A 17,752-nucleotide genomic window follows, 5' to 3' on the forward strand; every position below is an offset into this window, starting at 1 on the left:
TTTACTATGCCAGAGAAATAAAGTTTATTGGGGAGTAAATGAAGCTTCCTTGCATTCCAGAGAATACCAAAGAAGCGAGGAAAGCAGGAAACAATACATACAGGAAACGCCCGAAGGTACTACCCGGGGCTCAGAGGACAGCCTGCTGGACATCTTCAGAAGCAAAGACACTCAATCTTCAATAGGATGGAACTTCCAGATGTTGGAGGTTGATGATGTGTGTTTGCTTGTTGGATGTGGAAAGCATTTCTGTGTCTAGAAACATCACGTTCAGCGTGGCAAGGTCTCTGCACGGCAGTGAGCTCCAGCCCAGGCAGAACTTGGGGACTTTTCCTTTGCTTGGTCTAAAAGGCTTCACTGTAGTCTTCAAAGAGGATGCAAGTTCTTAAATTAACAGACACGGTTTGAACAGCTGCCACAGGGCCCACAGGAGTTGCCAGCAGCATTGGTGGTGGCGCATGGGTTGCAGGGGAGCCTGGGAGGACACAGAGGTTTAGAATGGATTGGGGCAGGGACTGAGAAAGCCCAAAGGTGCTTAACGAGACAACCAATGAATCCTCAGTGGCTGGAGTCACATTTAATTCTTCTCCCTGGCCCAGAATGCCATGCCATGTGCAGAGGTAGAAAACTGTCCTTTTAAAAATTATAGCCTCATGGTCTTGAGCTCTCATGGAACAAACATAATCTGCCTGACCAACAGTTACCGTTGTAACAATCTCCCTACCATCAGCTCTCCCCTCTTGGCTCCTGGAAGCAGGGGATATATGTCCTTTACCTTTGACCTTCCCCTTAGCTAACTATCACATACTAGACATTGGATAAATGTGTATTGTTTCGTGAACTGATCATATGGTCGACGTGTGTGCCCACATTGTCTTACAGTTCCATCACAGATCTTTTCCCAGAAATCCTCTGCCTCATACTCACTTGCAATCCTCACTATCCAGCAGCCCCCGGTACGTGTTGATCTCGCACTCCAGCCGGGCCCGCACGTCCAGCAGCACCTGGTACTCCTGGTTCTGCCGCTCCAGGTCACCCCTGATCTCGGCCAGCTGGGACTCCACACTGGTGATCATGCACTGCAGCTGGGACAGCTGGGAGCTGTAGCGGGCCTCGGTCTCCGTCAGCGTGTTCTCCAGGGAGTTCCTCTGTGGGGGAAGACAACGAATGTCACGGAGCTGCTCCTTAGTGGCCTTCTCCAAAGGAGTCACAAGCTTCAAGAGTTCAGGGGAGTGTGGCCCAACGGCATCCCAGTGACTCTGACCCCCGGCCTCCCCCTTCTCACCAGGAGGTCTGAACAATACCCACCAGGTTGTGCTGGGCCTGCAGCTCGATCTCCAGGGCGTTGACCGTGCGTCTCAGCTCGATGATCTCCGCCTGGGAGGTCTGCAGCTGCTCTGAGCTGGACACCACCTGCTTGTTGAGCTCCTCGGTCTGAAACACAGCAGAAGAGAAGACAGGCTCAGCCCCGGCCTGAAGGGCAGAGGGGCCAAGAGCCCTGGGTGGCCCTGTGCTGAGATGCCCACCTGGGTGGTGAACCACTCCTCCACATCCCTGCGGTTGGTCTCCAGCAGGGCCTCATACTGACACCTGGTCTCGTTGAGCACGCGGTTGAGGTCCACGGTGGGGGCCGCGTCCACCTCCACGTTGAGGCGGTCTCCCAGCTGGCTGCGCAGGGAATTGGCTTCCTGATGGAGGAAGAGGAAGGAATGAACACACAGCACTACATCTGCTGTCTTTCTGCTGTAGGAAAGTGAGCACAGCCCTGCCAGAAACCTTGAAAGGAGTATCCTGATCCTTCCCAAAGAGTTGTCACATGTACTGTGTAGGAAGAAACCCACATAGGAATTGCATCGATTCCCTTCCCAAGAAACTGGGACAAGCTCACATTCCATTAAGACTAAGTCAAACTCCTTGGAATGTGAATGTCCTGCCTCAGTTCCTGTCATATTCCTAGAGGCACCATATGCCCAACCCTACTGATCCATGGGCCATACTCAAATATACCTGCTCTACCACTTCTGTGTCTTTGCTCAGCCTCTTCCCTCAGGTTGGAACATTCAGGTGTTCAGATCTTTCTCCTTCTCCCAACATACCTCTGAGAAGGATTCCCTATCTCCTTTCAGGGAGACTGGACTGCTCCCAGAGCATGCAGCTGGTACAGCTCACCTAGCAGCTGGTACATCTCACCTCTGCTTGTATGATATCACTGTTTGTATATGGCTGCTTCCCCACAACAAGACTGTGAGCTCCTTGGAAGAGACAGGCTGTGTCTTATTCCTTTTGTTCTCCATCTCTGCCACCAAATTCAGGACCCACCAGTGACCAGCAGAGAGCAGGGCTCAGTGCATGGATGTCCTTGCTCCGTATCTCCAATGCCTGGCCAACTGTTTGAGAAGAAGCCTCTCACGTCACTCCACAAGATGGATATGGCATCACCATTCTCCGAGCTGACCGTGCATTCTTCAGAGAAGGGCCCAAGCCCGAGAAGCTGATGATGATTGCCTCCGGATTCCCAATGCTCAAGTCTTAGCTCTGAAGCCTACTTTTGTTGCCTCTCACCTCCTCATGGTTCCTCTTCAGGCACAGCAGCTCCTCCTTCAGGGACTCCACCTGGGCCTCCAGGTCAGACTTGCACAGGGTCAGTTCGTCCAGGATCCTGCGCAGGCTATTGAGGTCCGACTCCACCAGCTGCCGCGAGGAACGTTCCATCTCATACCTGCGCACACGGATCAGAGCAGGAGGACGCGTCATGAAAGAAGCCCATCTCCCTGTCCCACATCCTGTGTGGATGGGATCGGCCTGGCTCTCTTTGAACTGGCACAGTTTTCTTTCTCTTCTATCTTACGTTTCCCTCTAGCCCTGCACAGATAGGCAGGAGAGGCCCCTGACTCCTGAGATGGACATCAACCCATTCCCCAAGAACAATTAATTTCAAACTCTCAATGCTGGGGTTTAAGAAAGCCTTCCAGAAAACCCATCGTAGACTGAAGAGCACACAGCACATGAGTCTGGATCTGTGTTTGAAACTGATTTTACATAAGCAGCCTTAAGAAGAGAAGTAAAAAGGAAGAAATGGCTTTCTCTTCCCTTCCAGGCAACATTAGACACATAGGGCCATAAAAGAGTCAGAGGAGTCTTGGAGCCAAAAGTCTCAACGTACTTGGTTCTGAAGTCATCAGAGGCCAGCTTGGCATTGTCAATCTGCACCACCAGCCTGGCATTCTCAGACTTGGCACACAGAATCTGAAAACAAGAATATACTGTGAGGGCCCCTTGAACTTGAGAATGTCTTATTGTTTAAAGACAACCAGCTGCTGCTTGCACCCCCTCACCTTCTGCTGGAGCTCCTCAATGGTCCGGAAGTAGGACTGGTAGTTGGGGCACACAAAGGGCTCCTGCTGCTGGCACCGCTCCCGGATGCGGTTCTCCAGCTCAGCGTTCTCACGCTCCAGCTGGCGCACCTTCTCCAGGTAGCTGGCCAGGCGGTCGTTCAGGAACTGCATGGTCTCCTTCTCGCTGCCATTGAAGGCACCCTCGCAGAACCAGCCACAGCTGCCCACATTGGCAGAGATGTTGCAGGCCCCGGGCAGGATGCTGCTGTGGCAGCTGGGGGCCACGCAGGGCCGGGAGGAGCAGGTGGAGCGGCAGCTCACGTTGGGCAGGCAACAGTTGTAACTCATGGTGCTGGGAGAGGTGATGGCAGAGCAGGTGTGCTGAGGCCGGTGGATGTGGTGAGGTTTGAGTCTCTCCTTCCTCCAAGGTCCTTTTATACCCTTAATGGTGGGTGGGGGCTTGGCATACAGCATAATTTCCTTTCCTAATGCTTCACCTAATTTTTTTCCCAAAATATGCTAGTTAGATGCCTCCAAAGAGTCCCCCCTCAACCCATAAAATGATTCCATTCAGCTTGTGTCACACCAGGCTGTTCCAGGTGCTAGTGGTTGGTGAAATCAGTTTCATCAATTGGTCTCAGAGGAGACAGATTCATCACAACCCTGAATGGCTCGTCCCATTACTCAGAGGGGAGGACATCCAGGGACATGGGTGGAGTTGTTTGGGATTCCTTACCCATAAGGTTCTGCCATTAGATTCCCTGGAAAGAGAGTTTGGGGTGCACCATCTTCTAAGCAACCCTCTGCTCCCACAGCTACCCATGCTTCAGGGTTCAGTCCAACTTGTCTTCATAGCAGAAACTCGTCCTGTATTAGCAGCATGGCTCCTGAACCTTACTCAGTGACACTATTAGTTGGGCCTTGGGGGGGGAGGGATTGAAAATAATTGTGTTCATGTTTGGGAAGTAAAACCAGCTAGATGGAAGGGAATAGAATTAATGCAAAGATCATCAAACTGTGGCCCACAAGCAAAGCCCAGCTGGCTTCCTTTTTTATAAATCAAGTTTTGTTGGGACACAGCCATACCCCTTCATGTAGGTATTGTCTGTGGCTACTATCATGGTACAATGGCAGAGTTGAGTGGCTGTGACAGAGACCATGTGGCCTACAAAGCCTAAAGTATTTACTATCTGGCCTTTACAGAAAAGGTTTACCAACCTGTGCTGAAGCAACAGCCTCCCTAAAGGTGAGAAAGAGAAGTGATATCTAGAAAGAAAATAACTCTAGGAATAGTCCCCAGAGTAAGAGTTCAAGTGTCAGGGTTTAAACATAAATATTACGCATAATCCTTTAGGTTCACCAAGAAGCAAAACCAGAATGACATGCTAGGACCTGTGTTTGTACCCATGGTGACTCTATCTCAAAGTCTGGACATTTCTCTTGCCTTATTCCCATGCTTCCTCTTCTCCCTAAGAACACTGCACACCCCTAGAGATCTGAACCTGCCAGCCTGAGATACTCCCACGTAAGTCACAGGAGCCATGAAATGCAGCTTGATTCTGGCATCCCTGGAAAGTGGGCATTGTTATATCGTCCTGGCTTTGTTATCAAAGTTAAATAAGGTATTTGTGTGTGGGTATGCTTGGGAGTGGCAGTGATAAAGGTAATTTCTTAATGGTCATATAATAATGATCCCAACCTTCCTCCTTCCTACTGTTGGCTCAGATAAAGAATTTGGTGAAAATTCTATTTTGTAAGCAGACACCTGGGCACATTGCCCGTGTTAGGGATCAGACCTCACTCACCTTGCAAGCACTAAGGGCACAGAACTATATTCATGAATGAATCAACAAAAATGCAAATTGTGACATCAACTTTATGGCTAGAATAGGCAAATGGCAGATGGCCCATTGGCCCTCCTTTTCTGCTGAGTTCCTGATCTTCTGGGTTTGGGTATCTTGCTTGGGGTAATTCTTGAAGTGGACAAGTTCTTCACATGGGGTCGCATTGCCCCCAGAGCCACCTTTCTGGTGCTGGCCCTGTAATGGGTTTTACTAATCCTCTGGGAATAGTCCAGCCTGACAGCCCTGTGTTAACATTCACAATAATGATGGTGGTGGTGGTGGTGGTGGTGATGATGATATCATTTCCATTATTATGTGCCAAGCAAGTCCCTAAGTGCTATGACACATTGCTCATTTGATCTTCTCAACGGCCCTGTGAAACTGACCTTTAAAATTATCCCCATTTTACAGATAACAGATTGGGAAAAGCTCAGAATTTTCCCAAGACCCAGCCAGTAAGTGGCAGAGCTGGGATTTGAGCAACTCAGGTATCAAACTCCTGAGCCTGTGCAAATATTGGGCACAGAAACTTCTCTGATTTTGTGAGGAGAGGGAAATCCTAGATTCAGTTCTGCCATTGCCCTCTCTTTATAGCTTCTGCTTCTGGTCCCCACTCGGGCCCTGTTCCCCACCCTCTCCCTGCTCCGTCAGTCCTCCAAGGGACCCTCTGCTCACACAGTCCTCTCACCTCCATGGCACCTCCCTGAACCAGGACAGAGTTACACTCATTTACTTTTCCCCATTTACTTGGCCATCCTTTTGCACAATTGGCCAATATGTCCAGGTTGGAAATTAAATTGTCTTTTCCTAGCATCTAAACAAATGAAAATGAAATCGGAATGACCCAAGGTGATTTGGAGCCTGAGAAAAAGCATACCTGCCCTGAATTGTTAGCCCTGTAAAAGCTCACCTCAGAAGTAAGTTCTGTTTCCTAGGATCAAAGAATTCTAAAGCCAGGAGGACCTGAATTTATGGAGAAAACTAAGACCCAGACAGTGAGGTAGGGAGCAAATGAGCATCAGTAGATCCTTAGGACCCTTCATTATACAATGCTCTTCCTCACCTGAACTCTGGGGGTTGCATTCTGATATTGTCGCTGCGTATCAGAGACGAATAATGTGAGATACTGGGAAGAACTTTAACTTGTCCAGAATGACACAAGTCAGTAGATTCAAGTCTGCTGGGCCCACCTCACCTCTCTATGAGTTATAAATAAGACACTGGCCTAGGCCAGGGTGACAAACATGAGAACTGGGAGAAAACACAGAAGCAAGATCACGGATTCCAGCACCAGCTCTGGGCAGGGATGGGAAGACACACTTAGGCTTCCTTTCTATTGCTATGTACCCCAGTAAACTGGGAGTTAAAAAGTGACAAATCCCACAAGCTTGTGATGAGGCATGACTCCTGGAAGTAATGGGATAGGCTTTTACAGAGAAAAATACTGAGCACTCCTAGAGAGCCCTGCTCTTCCTGTAGATGCTGACAGCAGCCTCAGGCCTTCGGGGAATTCAAACAATGATTTTAACCCAAGATACAAGAATGGAAAAAAAGGTGCCTTAGCTCTATCCAGTAGCAAATATAAAATGTTCAAGGAGACAGGAAGGAAAAGAATCAGCAAAAATATTTAGGACATAAGCCTGGAGAAAAGTTAAACATCTGAGAATATGTCCAGTGGACTTAGAGTTCCGACCAAAACAGAAAAGTGCCAGTAAAACAAGTCACCAAATAGCCACTGGATGTGCCAAATGAGAAGGTCCTGGGGCCCCATCAGAAGACAGGCTTGGGGCCAAAGAGTATCAAATAATGCTGATAGAGCATATGCCTCTGGTGCAGGGATTTAAAAAAAAGGGTAGTGTGAAAGACAACAGGACAGTATATAAATTCTGTTGGACAGGAAACAAACAAAAACAAAACCATATCTTTTCTTAAGAAGCTTAGCTATGTTGTTCAGTCAGCAATAATCAAAATGATGAATAATCCTAAAAAAATATCTGGTTTGCAAAGTGCTCCCATAAACACAATCTCCCATGATCCTCTTGTCAAGTATATAAAGCAAGTAGAGAAGAGGTTGTTACCTCCTCTTTACCTTTGGAGAAACTGAGGCTCAGAGGAGCTGTGTGTCTTGTCCAGGGACACATAGCTGATGCGAGGATAAACCAAAACTAGAACCCAGGTTCTGGTAGATGGTTCACAGCCTGGCTCATTACAACCACCTGCAGAGCTTCTAAAACTCCTAGTGGCCAGGCTGCATCCCAGACCAATCAAATGAGACTCTCTGGGGACAGTCTCAGGCCTCAGCACTCTTTAAGTTCCCCGGGTGATTCTGAAGTGCATCCAAAGTCGAGAAACACTGTCCTTGTGTGTGTATTTGATGATGATGACAGAGCACCTGAAAATAATTTAAAAGCCATATGGAAGGGCTTAAGGGATGTAGAACACATTTATTTACCAAATTAAGGTGTAGCTACAAAGATTGAGCTTTTTGTTTTTAAAAAACATGGCAGAATTTACAGATCCAAAAAGCTTTGCCCCGGCCAGAATTTTCTTTTATTCCAGTGATGCTCTCTCTGCTCAAAGCACATCTGGAGCTTGGTGTTTGGGCAATGCCTATATATTTTTGATTATCCACCTCATTGATAGCCAACTTTTGTCCTTTAAGGATGGGCTTGATATTTTGGAATCCATTCAGAGAAACCTTGTGAATAAGACAATCAAGTTAGACAATAACTTTTTTAAAAAACCCACATGATTGCAGTTCGTAATGGACTCGAAAGTCAATTCCTCAAAAGACTTGCCAAAATTAAGCAGGAATCTGTGTGTAAGGAATAACCTTGAAGAATGTCATTGACCACGTTTTCATTCTGCTCAAATTTTTAAAATCGTTTTCCATACTTCATAGTGGTATCTTATGGGCAACTACAGATAGAACCTGGCTCAAATCTCACAATTTTTAATAATCAACTGTGATTTCAATCAAGTTTTCTAGGTTCAGTTTCTTCATCCATAAAATGGGTTTAATTTGCAGAATTGTTATGAAGATTAATTACCATAAGCTCCTAGTATTTTGCCTAACCTGTAGTCGATGTTTAATAGATGTGGACTGTATTAGTTTCCTATTGTTGCTGCCACAAATTGCCACAGATTTAGTGCCTCAAACCAACACAAATTCATTACTTATGTTCTATAGGTCAGAAGTCTAACATGGGTCTAAAATCAAGGTTTTACTCCCACTGAGTTAAAAAGAAAAAAAGAGGTATTGAGTTGCATTTCTATACACTAGCAGTGAATAATATGAAAAGGAAATTAAGAAAAAAATTACACTTACAGTATCATCAAAAAGAATAGAATACTAAGGAATAAGTGTAACCAAAAAGGCAAAAGACTGGTACACTGGAAATGGCAAACATTACTGAAAAAACTAACGAAGATATAAATAAATGGTAAGACAGCTCACGTTTCTGGATTGGAAATTTAATTTTGTTAAGATGACAACACTGCGCAAAGCAATCTACAGATTCAGTACAATCCCAGTGAAAATCCCAGCAATGTCTTCTGCAGAAATAGAAAATCCCATCCTAAAATTTATATGAAATTTCAAGGTACTACAAACAGCCAAAGCAATATTAAGTAAGAAAGAAGAATAAAATTCAAAGAGGCACACTTCCTGATTTCAAAACTTAACCACAAAGCTATAGCAATCAAAACAATATGGCACTGGTATAAGGATAGACATATAGACCAATGAAATAGAATAGAGAGTCCAGCAATCATCCCTCACATATACGATCAATGATTTTCAAAACAGATACAAGACCATTCAATGAGGGAAGGACAATCTTTTCAACAAATGGTGCTGAGAAAACTGAACAGTCACATGCAAAAGAATGAAGCTACATCCTTATCTTAACCATATACAAAAATTAACCCAAAATAGATCATAAACCTAAATGTAAGAACTATAGCTATAAAACTCTTAGAAGAAAACACAGAGGAAAATCCTCATGACATTTGATTTAGCAACGTTTCCTTGGTTATGACACCAAAATCACAGATAACAAAAAAAAAGAGGTAAAATGAACCTCATAAAAACTAAAAACTTTTGTGCGCCAAAGGACACTATCAAGAGAGTAAAAAGGAAAATCACAGAATGGAAGAAAATATTTGCAAATTACATATCTGATGAGGGCTTCATATCTCATATTTAGAATATATAAAGAACTCTGACGACTCAACCAAAAAACCCAAACAGGCCAAACAAAAATTGGGCAAAGGACTTAAACAGGCATTTCTCCAAAGAAGATGTACAAATGACCAATAAACACATGAAAATATACTCAACAGCATTAATCATTAGGTAAATGCACATCAAAACCACAAGGAGATACCACTTCACACCCATTATGATGACAATTAGAAGGAAAAAAAACACAGAAAATAACAAGTGTTGATGAGGATGTGGAGAAATTGGAACCCTTGTGCTATACTGGTGGAAATGTTAAATGGCACAGCCACTATAGGACAGTGTGGCAATTCCTCAAAAATAAACATAGAATTACCATATGATCCAGCACCCCCACTTCTATGTACACACACAGAAGAAAGCAGGATTTGAACAGATACAGGTATCCCAGTGCTCATAGCAGCATTAGTCACAATAACCAAAAGGTGGTAACCCAAAATACCCACCCATGGATGAATGGACGAGCAAAATGGAGTATATACAATGGAGTATTATTGTGTGTGTATGTGTGTATGAAGTATTATTCAATCTATAAAAAGAACAAAATTCTGATACATGCTACAACCTTGACAACATCATACCAATGGAAATAAGCCAAGCACAAAAGGACAAAATATTGTATAATTCCACTTATGTGAGGTGCCTAGAATAGATTCACACCCACAAAAAGTAGAATAGAAATTACCGGTGGCTTGGGGCAGGTATGCTTGGGGAGTTCAATGAATATAGAGTTTCAGCTTGTGATGATAAAAGGTTCTGGAGATGGATACTGGCGATGGCTGCATGACCATGGGAGTGTACTTAAGGTCCTTGAATTTAAAGCTAAAATGGTAAGTTTTATGTTATATATATTATGACCCCTGCCTCCCCCATGCCCGCACACACACACACACAGACACACACACATCACAGTGTCATCAGGGCTGTGTTCCTTTCTGGAGGGCCCAAGGGAGAATCCATTTTTTGCCTTTTCCAGCATCTAGAGGCTGCTGCTTCATTGGCCCCCTATTTCTATCACCAAATCCTACCATGAGGGGTCAAGTCCTTCTCATATCACACTGTTCTGACCTGTGTCCACAGTCATATCTCCCTCTCTGCTGCTTCCTTCTTCCACTTTTAAGAATCCTTGTGATTACATATGATCTGCCAGATAATCCTAGATTATCTCCCCATTTTAAGGTCAGCTGTGTAGCAACTTTAATTCCACCTGCAACCTTCGTTTCCCTTTCTATGTAACTTAAAATATTCCCAAATTCCAGGAATTAGAACATGGATACCTTTGCAGGTGGTGGGGGGCAGTTATCCTGCCTATGCAGGATCTGTTAGTACTACTTTTGTATTACTGTAAAATATTACATGTGAGCAGGAAGAGGAATAAAGGAACTAACAGAGTTAAGAAGGGTCTGTGAACTGAGCTTGACATTGGACATGGAGGAAATCACAGATGTTGAGGCAAATCACATCAGAGAAGGAATTTCAGGTCAGAGGCTTCTCACCAGCCAAGCAGGAAGAGGTGCATATCTGAATCCATCCTGGAATTTGAGCCTCAAAAATAAGGATCATGGGGGAAATTATAGTGGAAAGAATAAATAATTGCTTTATCAAAAAATATATAAAATTTCAATCCATTTGATTATTTCAGTACTCAAGACTGTGTTTCACCCAACTGGTCTGATACCAGCCACAGAACATCCTGTGTGATTTGGGTTGGTTAGCAGGAAAAGGCAGAGACCTAAGCAGTCTCTGATCCCTTCATGTCAAAACAGTCCTCTGAGCTTTCAGCAAGTCCAGGTTTATCACCTCCATGGCTCTTCATTCCAGTTAAAGCAAGATACCCTTTCCTATGTCACTTGAGTGTTCAAATTTGCCTACAGTGCCAATGTGACTGTTCATAATGCCAGGGACCAGGCCTTTTAACAGCACTACCTGGGGACTTCTAACAGATTGTAAATAACTTGCAGCCAGGACTGTGTCCGCCTTCACGCTCTCTCCCCTCCCCATCACCCGGGGTCTGCACAGAGCAGGTATTCACAGGTAGTGGGTGGGTTGAATGGAGAAAGCAGAAGCATCAGATGAAGGGCTGAGGGGTCTAAGCCCCAGAGCTGGGAGGGGACACCGAGCAGCTGGAGCACAGGCTGAGGGACCCGCCTACACAGGACGTGGAGGGGGTCCTGGGCTCGCCAGGCACGGGGCAGTGCCTTTGCTGGGAGTTCCTGAAGCTGCCTGGACCCCCAGGACCCAGGTGCTATAGCTCTGGGCCCGAGACTTCCTGCTGAGAAAAGCTGAGCTTTCCAGAGCCCCTTTCCGGCCCCCTCCCCAGGTCCCCTCGCAACAGATTTGGTCAATCAGCTCTGGGAGACATCCAGGTCAGAGGGAGAGTGGGGAAAACCCAGAAGTGGTCCAGGGCAGATGGGGGCCCCAGCACTGGGGCTGCCTGGCCCCCACCCCTGCCCACCTGCCTCCGCATGGGGCAGCCTTAAGCAGGCCAGGCAGGCAGAGGCCCCTGTGCACAGGAGCCAGGCCATTTCAGTGCCTTGTTATGAGTGCTCGTGATGGGTGTGGCAGAACAAATGAATACCAGTGAGAAAGGCATCTGCTATGCCAGGGAAATCAGTTTTATTAGGAGGTTACAGGAGTAGGCTGTCGGTACTGGGAGGGTTCTCAGGGCGGGCAAAGAAGGAGCAGACCCCAGTAAAGGAAAGGGTAGCAGCGAAAGGTCTGGAGCAGGTTGGGTGAGTTTCTCGGCTGTTTGACTAGAGCGGCTCCAGGCATAAAAAGTGTGTGTTTCCGGCCCTTTTTGTCAAAGGAACCAGTGCTGGCTCAAACTTCTGGAGCCTTGGGCCCTTCCTCTCTGCTCCTCTGGCAGCCCCCGGGTCTAGTTCAGGAAGGGACCACAGCGTGGGCGGGGGACACAGGGCGTGAGGGGGGCACAGGGCCCGGCGACTCCACACGCATTCGTTGTGGCGCAGGGGTTGCAGGGCAGCCTGGAGAAAAAGAACGTGTGGCAAGGTGAGCTGGGGAAGGCTTGTCACAGGTACCAGAGAGTCCCCCAGCCTGGAAAGCCTGTCGGGACTTGGCCGCACCTATAACAGGGAGGCCACAGGCTCTCTGCCGCAGAGCTCACTGTCAAATTGCTACTCAAGTCATGCTAGACAGAAATTAGAACTCTAGCTTTGACCCCCAATGCTGCCGATTCCCAGCTGGTGACCTGGGGAAAGTCACTTCAGACTTCTCCAAGCCCCCGCATCTCTACAGATAGAGTGGGAAGAATCCTGACCCAGCCTGCCTGGTGGTAAGTGTAAGGTCAGATGCGAAAGCGCATGGCAACGCACGCTGTACACATCCAGTCCTATAACTGTAAGGCAAGCCCTTGGTCTCACAGCAGTGCTATCACAGCAGAATGCAAAGAATTGGCTGTACAGTTCCAGTTTGTACATCAAACAATTCTTGCTCTTTTATGTTTTAATGATGGCCGTATTGTGTTTTCTGGGTTCTGCTTGAGCATGTCTGCTGTGAAGGCATAAGTTCCCTACCCAGTGTGCTGTCTTTGCATGGGGTCCAGCTGAGAAGTACACTTGTGTGTGCACGACTGCACCGGACACCTGCAGCCAGGTACTCACTTGCAGTCCTCGCTCTCCAGCAGCCCCCGGTACGTGTTGATCTCGCACTCCAGCCGGGCCCGCACGTCCAGCAGCACCTGGTACTCCTGGTTCTGCCGCTCCAGGTCACCCCTGATCTCAGCCAGCTGGGACTCCACGCTGGTGATCATGCACTGCAGCTGGGACAGCTGGGAGCTGTAGCGGGCCTCTGTCTCCGTCAGCGTGTTCTCCAGGGAGTTCCTCTGTGGGGGAAGACAACGAATGTCACAGAGCTGCTCCTTAGTGGCCTTCTCCAAAGGAGTCACAAGCTTCAAGAGTTCAGGGAAGTGTGGCCCAACGGCATCCCAGTGACTCTGACCCCCGGCCTCCCCCTTCTCACCAGGAGGTCTGAACAATACCCACCAGGTTGTGCTGGGCCTGCAGCTCGATCTCCAGGGCGTTGACCGTGCGTCTCAGCTCGATGATCTCCGCCTGGGAGGTCTGCAGCTGCTCTGAGCTGGACACCACCTGCTTGTTGAGCTCCTCGGTCTGAAACACAGCAGAAGAGAAGACAGGCTCAGCCCCGGCCTGAGGAGCCCAAGGGGCCAAGAGCCCTGGGTGGCCCTGTGCTGAGATGCCCACCTGGGTGATGAACCACTCCTCCACGTCCCTGCGGTTGGTCTCCAGCAGGGCCTCGTACTGACACCTGGTCTCGTTGAGCACGCGGTTGAGGTCCACGGTGGGGGCCGCGTCCACCTCCACGTTGAGGCGGTCTCCCAGCTGGCTGCGCAGGGTGTTGACCTCCTATAGATACAGAAAATGCAGAAGTGACCATCCTCAAAGAACAAACTCAAAAAATGGCATTGCTTGTTGAAGCCCTGTGAGGCTATTTCCTCAGAAAAGAGACTCTCAGTGGAGAAGGCTATGACAGCACGTGGCAAGATGGGCTGTGCTCTATGTGGCACAGCTCCCCTCACAGGACTGTACAATCACACTGGAGTCAAAAAGAATTCCCAGTGGTATGGCTGGATACCACCAAAGGACAGACTGACACCCAACTTCCCTACTTTGCAGATTGGCTGCAGATGCTCTCATAATACAAAGAATTGTCTGTATAATTCAGACTGTATACCAAATAATTTTTGCCATCAAGTCAGACCATGTCATGGCCTCTCTGGAAGGGAGATAAAGGAGCCCTAGATCAGCCTTCACCAAGACTGAAAAAGTAGAGACAGATTCATGGTGCTTGACTTTGTGGTCTTTGGGAGAGATAACTTGGCACAGCAAACATACAACAATTCTGGGACTAACTCTTGCAACTCCAAAACCAATCTCAAGCTGATGGAGGTCCTCTGGGAAACTCAAATGCAGCAGTCTTGAGGGAAAGATACATCTTATCTGGGCATGTGGATAGGTTTTATCTGTCAGTATGGTCTTTCATCATGAAGTTGTGGAGTTTTTAAAGGAAATGTATAAAGTCACCAGCCTTATACTCCTGATTCTGCCACTGCAAAGCACTAAAGCCACCCTCAGCCAGAGTGAGCCAGGTTTCTTCATTTCTCATTTCTGGTCTCACCTCCTCATGGTTCCTCTTCAGGCACAGCAGCTCCTCCTTCAGGGACTCCACCTGGGCTTCCAGGTCAGACTTGCACAGGGTCAGCTCGTCCAGGATCCTGCGCAGGCCGTTGATGTCGGACTCCACCAGCTGCCGCAAGCCCAGCTCCGTCTCGTACCTGTACAAGGACAGGGTCAGAGAAGTAACTGGCAGACCTTTGAGACTCGCAGGAATGGTCTTTGATAACCCCATTCACCTAGTCATCCCACTTTCTGCAATGAGTACACCCGTAAGACAGAGAGTTCTGGAGGCTCAGTCAAGACCAGATATTGATCCAGCAATAAACAGATTGATTTGAGTCCTCATCTATTTTTATGATTCCTTTGCTTAGTTCCCCTAGATCTCTGCAGAGTGAAAATCCCTTCCCTTTAACTATAGATGAAACAAAAGGAGTGGACACCAGTGTGCATTCTGAACACTCACTTGGTCCTGAAGTCATCTGCAGCCAGCTTGGCATTGTCAATCTGTACCACCAGTCTCGCATTCTCAGACTTGGTGTACAGGATCTGGAGAATGAGAGGTTGCTTAGTGAGGATTGAGGATAAGTATGAAACCATCAACTTCTCTAGAAAGGCTTTAAAAAACATTTTGAAGATAAAAAGGGAAGGCAAGAATTGGGATGGCATGGAAGCAAGAAACACATTTCTTGATTAAGAAGAGAATCATAGCAAACTTCGCTTGCTTAAAGATGGCAGCAACAAGGCCCCTGACCTTCTGCTGGAGCTCCTCGATGGTCTGGAAGTAGGACTGGTAGTTGGGGCACACGAAGGGCTCCTGCTGCTGGCTCCACTCCCGGATGCGGTTCTCCAGCTCAGCGTTCTCACGCTCCAGCTGGCGCACCTTCTCCAGGTAGCTGGCCAGGCGGTCGTTCAGGAACTGCATGGTCTCCTTCTCGCTGCCATTGAAGGCACCCTCGCAGAACCAGCCGCAGCTGCCCACGTTGGCGGGGATGTTGCAGGCCCCGGGCAGGATGCTGCTGTGGCAGCTGGGGGCCACGCAGGGCCGGGAGGAGCAGGTGGAGCGGCAGCTCAGGTTGGGCAGGCAGTAGGAGAAAGGCATGGTGCTGGAGGGAGCGAGGCGCCCGGTGCAAGACGGAATTCAAGTTCTGCAAGCCACAGAGCTGTGGGTCTCCTTCATCTGGGGACCATTTATACCTCCTCCCCAGAGGGTGTGGACAGAGGCTGTAATGTCTTTTTTCTTTTTACACCTTCACTTCACTGATTTTCAAAAGCCCTTCCCTCAGTCTGTTATTTGCCTTCCTCAGAGGAGTCCCTTGTCCCATAAAATTATTTACTTGGGCTTCTTGCTAAGTCAGGACTCTTCTTCAGGCAGTAGACCCATGAAATCAAGGTTGTGGCAGACCTTTAAAGAGGCCACACAGTCTATCCCAAGAATCTGTCATTGTGAATTGGGAGTTGGTCCACCCAGTGACATGTTTTGTGGTACATGATCCTGTAAACCCATAATCAGACTCATCTCCTGGCCCATCTGGCATTTCTAGGGAGGCAGGGACTGGGATTGGGAAAAGTTGCATTAAATGGTAGCAGTGGACTCCCTTTCCATATGCTTTAAGAGAAGAATCCTTCAGTGATGTAGGATCTCCAGACTTGGAAACCTTGAGATTTATTTTTTGATTGATTTGGGCCAAGGCTGAGAAGGATGGGCAGCTGTTAGTGGAATGCCTCCTGTACATCACTTAGAGGGATTGTAGAGGAGCCTTAAAGGTAGAGGCTCTGATAATTAGTTTGAGAACAGGGAAGGTTCTGGAGAAAGAGGTCATTTTGAAAGAGAGCTGAACACTGTATAAATAATTTTTAATTATCTAGGGCAGGTACCCGGAGGCAGGCATGAGAAAAGATTGAGGCAGCACTTGTCAAACTTGTCCACTGAGGTGTCCACAGCAATTCAAACAGAGGGGGTAGGTAATCAGGAAAGTAAAGAAATAGCCCAAAGGAGCCTGCTCAAGCATGAAGACTTTGAAGGTGATCTTGAGACTGAATGTGCATTGGCTTTATATTCCATATCATATCCATGTTGACTTTAACATTAAAAATCATTTTAAGCTTTCTAGTTAAACTTTCTAACTTTTTGCCCAATACTCTCATTGAAGCTGCCACACCAGGAAGCTGCTCCATATCCTGTCCTGGGCTTCCCATCCCCAGCCTTACGGGGTCACATGCAATCTGGATTAAGAACCAAAGATGAAAAGATATCACGAAGGGCTCTGTGGTCATATAAGGGAATCCAAGCACCTGGCACCCAGGAGGATGAATGCTGAGACACAGCATAAACAGGGGATTTTGCAAGGCAAGCTTGGAGTCATTTGTGGCTGATTTGGGAAGGCACCAAAAGATCTGAGAAGGGGTGGCCACAGTTCCAAATATATAAAAGTTGCATAATTATAGGCACCACTGGGTGTCACCTGCCTCATGGGCAGCAGCCCTGGACCTGCGCTGTGGCTTTGGCTGCCACTCAAAGCATCGTTTTATTGACAACTTATTGAGTCCTTCTCCCCAGCAAGCTTCGATAGTCATATTCACACAGCACTCTACTTGAGTCTCAGATAAGTGGTCCTTCAGCTGCCCTCCCCAAGGCCATTATCAACACTGACTATAATGTCATTCAGACGAAAAGCCCCACCACACTACAGACAAGCCCCAAGCTCATAATAAAGTCAAAATTTCTTTGTTTCCCTCCAAGGCAATTAAAGAGGGAGAAAAAGGTAGGTCCTGAGGCAGGCATCACTGAGACTTCCCAGAGGAAGGACATGCAGCCAGGAGGCAGTCCGCAGACAGCTTCTTGCTCACTTCAGCCGGGCTTGGACATTTGCTTATGAGAAACAATGCAGGCCTTTGGCTTCCAAACTCTTCTCAGTCAGCTGTACAGCACTGGCTTTCCAGCAAGGAGCGGTTTTCTCAATCCTGCCTTCATCCCCACCAGGAAGGTGCACTTGAGCACAGACTAAATGCAGCTGTATTCTCCAAGCTCTTCAGTCTTGTCCATGATTGGCCAGTGGAGCCTCATGGAGGCTTTTGTCAAAGGAGAATTTTAGGTTCTAAGTAGGAGAAGATTTAAGGACTGGGTGGACAAAAAGCACAAACAGAATTTGCAGACCACGTGGAGAGATCAGAAAATGC

The 17,752-nt window shown here is 47.4% G+C and overlaps 2 protein-coding genes across 2 annotated transcripts; both read right to left on the reverse strand.

The window, feature by feature from the left end:
• On the reverse strand, positions 1 to 3,824 carry LOC108393322 (keratin, type I cuticular Ha4-like). The gene is made up of 7 exons (XM_037019778.2): positions 3,336 to 3,824; positions 3,164 to 3,246; positions 2,563 to 2,719; positions 1,527 to 1,688; positions 1,309 to 1,434; positions 928 to 1,148; positions 1 to 475 (listed from the first exon to the last, which is right to left on the reverse strand). Exons 1-7 carry the CDS (start codon positions 3,807 to 3,809, stop codon positions 391 to 393), a joined length of 1,308 nt encoding a protein of 435 aa, XP_036875673.1. The 5' UTR covers positions 3,810 to 3,824; the 3' UTR covers positions 1 to 390.
• An 8,192-nt stretch (positions 3,825 to 12,016) lies between these two features.
• LOC108393327 (keratin, type I cuticular Ha3-I-like) lies at positions 12,017 to 15,749 on the reverse strand. The gene is made up of 7 exons (XM_037019692.2): positions 15,327 to 15,749; positions 15,039 to 15,121; positions 14,577 to 14,733; positions 13,643 to 13,804; positions 13,424 to 13,549; positions 13,043 to 13,263; positions 12,017 to 12,406 (listed from the first exon to the last, which is right to left on the reverse strand). The coding sequence occupies exons 1-7, from the start codon at positions 15,672 to 15,674 to the stop codon at positions 12,298 to 12,300; spliced, it is 1,206 nt and encodes a 401-aa protein (XP_036875587.1). The 5' UTR covers positions 15,675 to 15,749; the 3' UTR covers positions 12,017 to 12,297.
• Between the last annotated feature and the right edge of the window lie 2,003 nt (positions 15,750 to 17,752).

This window comes from Manis javanica, chromosome 4, assembly GCF_040802235.1.
Source record: "Manis javanica isolate MJ-LG chromosome 4, MJ_LKY, whole genome shotgun sequence".
Taxonomy (NCBI): Eukaryota; Metazoa; Chordata; class Mammalia; order Pholidota; family Manidae; genus Manis; species Manis javanica.

Coding starts and splice junctions, on each gene's coding strand:
- LOC108393322 (XM_037019778.2), bottom strand. CDS start 3,809: ATGCTGTATGCCAAGCCCCCACCCACCATTAAGGGTATAAAAGGACCT. Junction 2,720..3,163: donor TCTGATGACTTCAGAACCAA/GTACGTTGAGAC, acceptor CCGTGTGCGCAG/GTATGAGATGGAACGTTCCT. Junction 1,149..1,308: donor TGCAGGCCCAGCACAACCTG/GTGGGTATTGTT, acceptor CTTCCCCCACAG/AGGAACTCCCTGGAGAACAC.
- LOC108393327 (XM_037019692.2), bottom strand. CDS start 15,674: ATGCCTTTCTCCTACTGCCTGCCCAACCTGAGCTGCCGCTCCACCTGC. Junction 13,805..14,576: donor TGAAGAGGAACCATGAGGAG/GTGAGACCAGAA, acceptor CTGTATCTATAG/GAGGTCAACACCCTGCGCAG. Junction 13,264..13,423: donor TGCAGGCCCAGCACAACCTG/GTGGGTATTGTT, acceptor CTTCCCCCACAG/AGGAACTCCCTGGAGAACAC.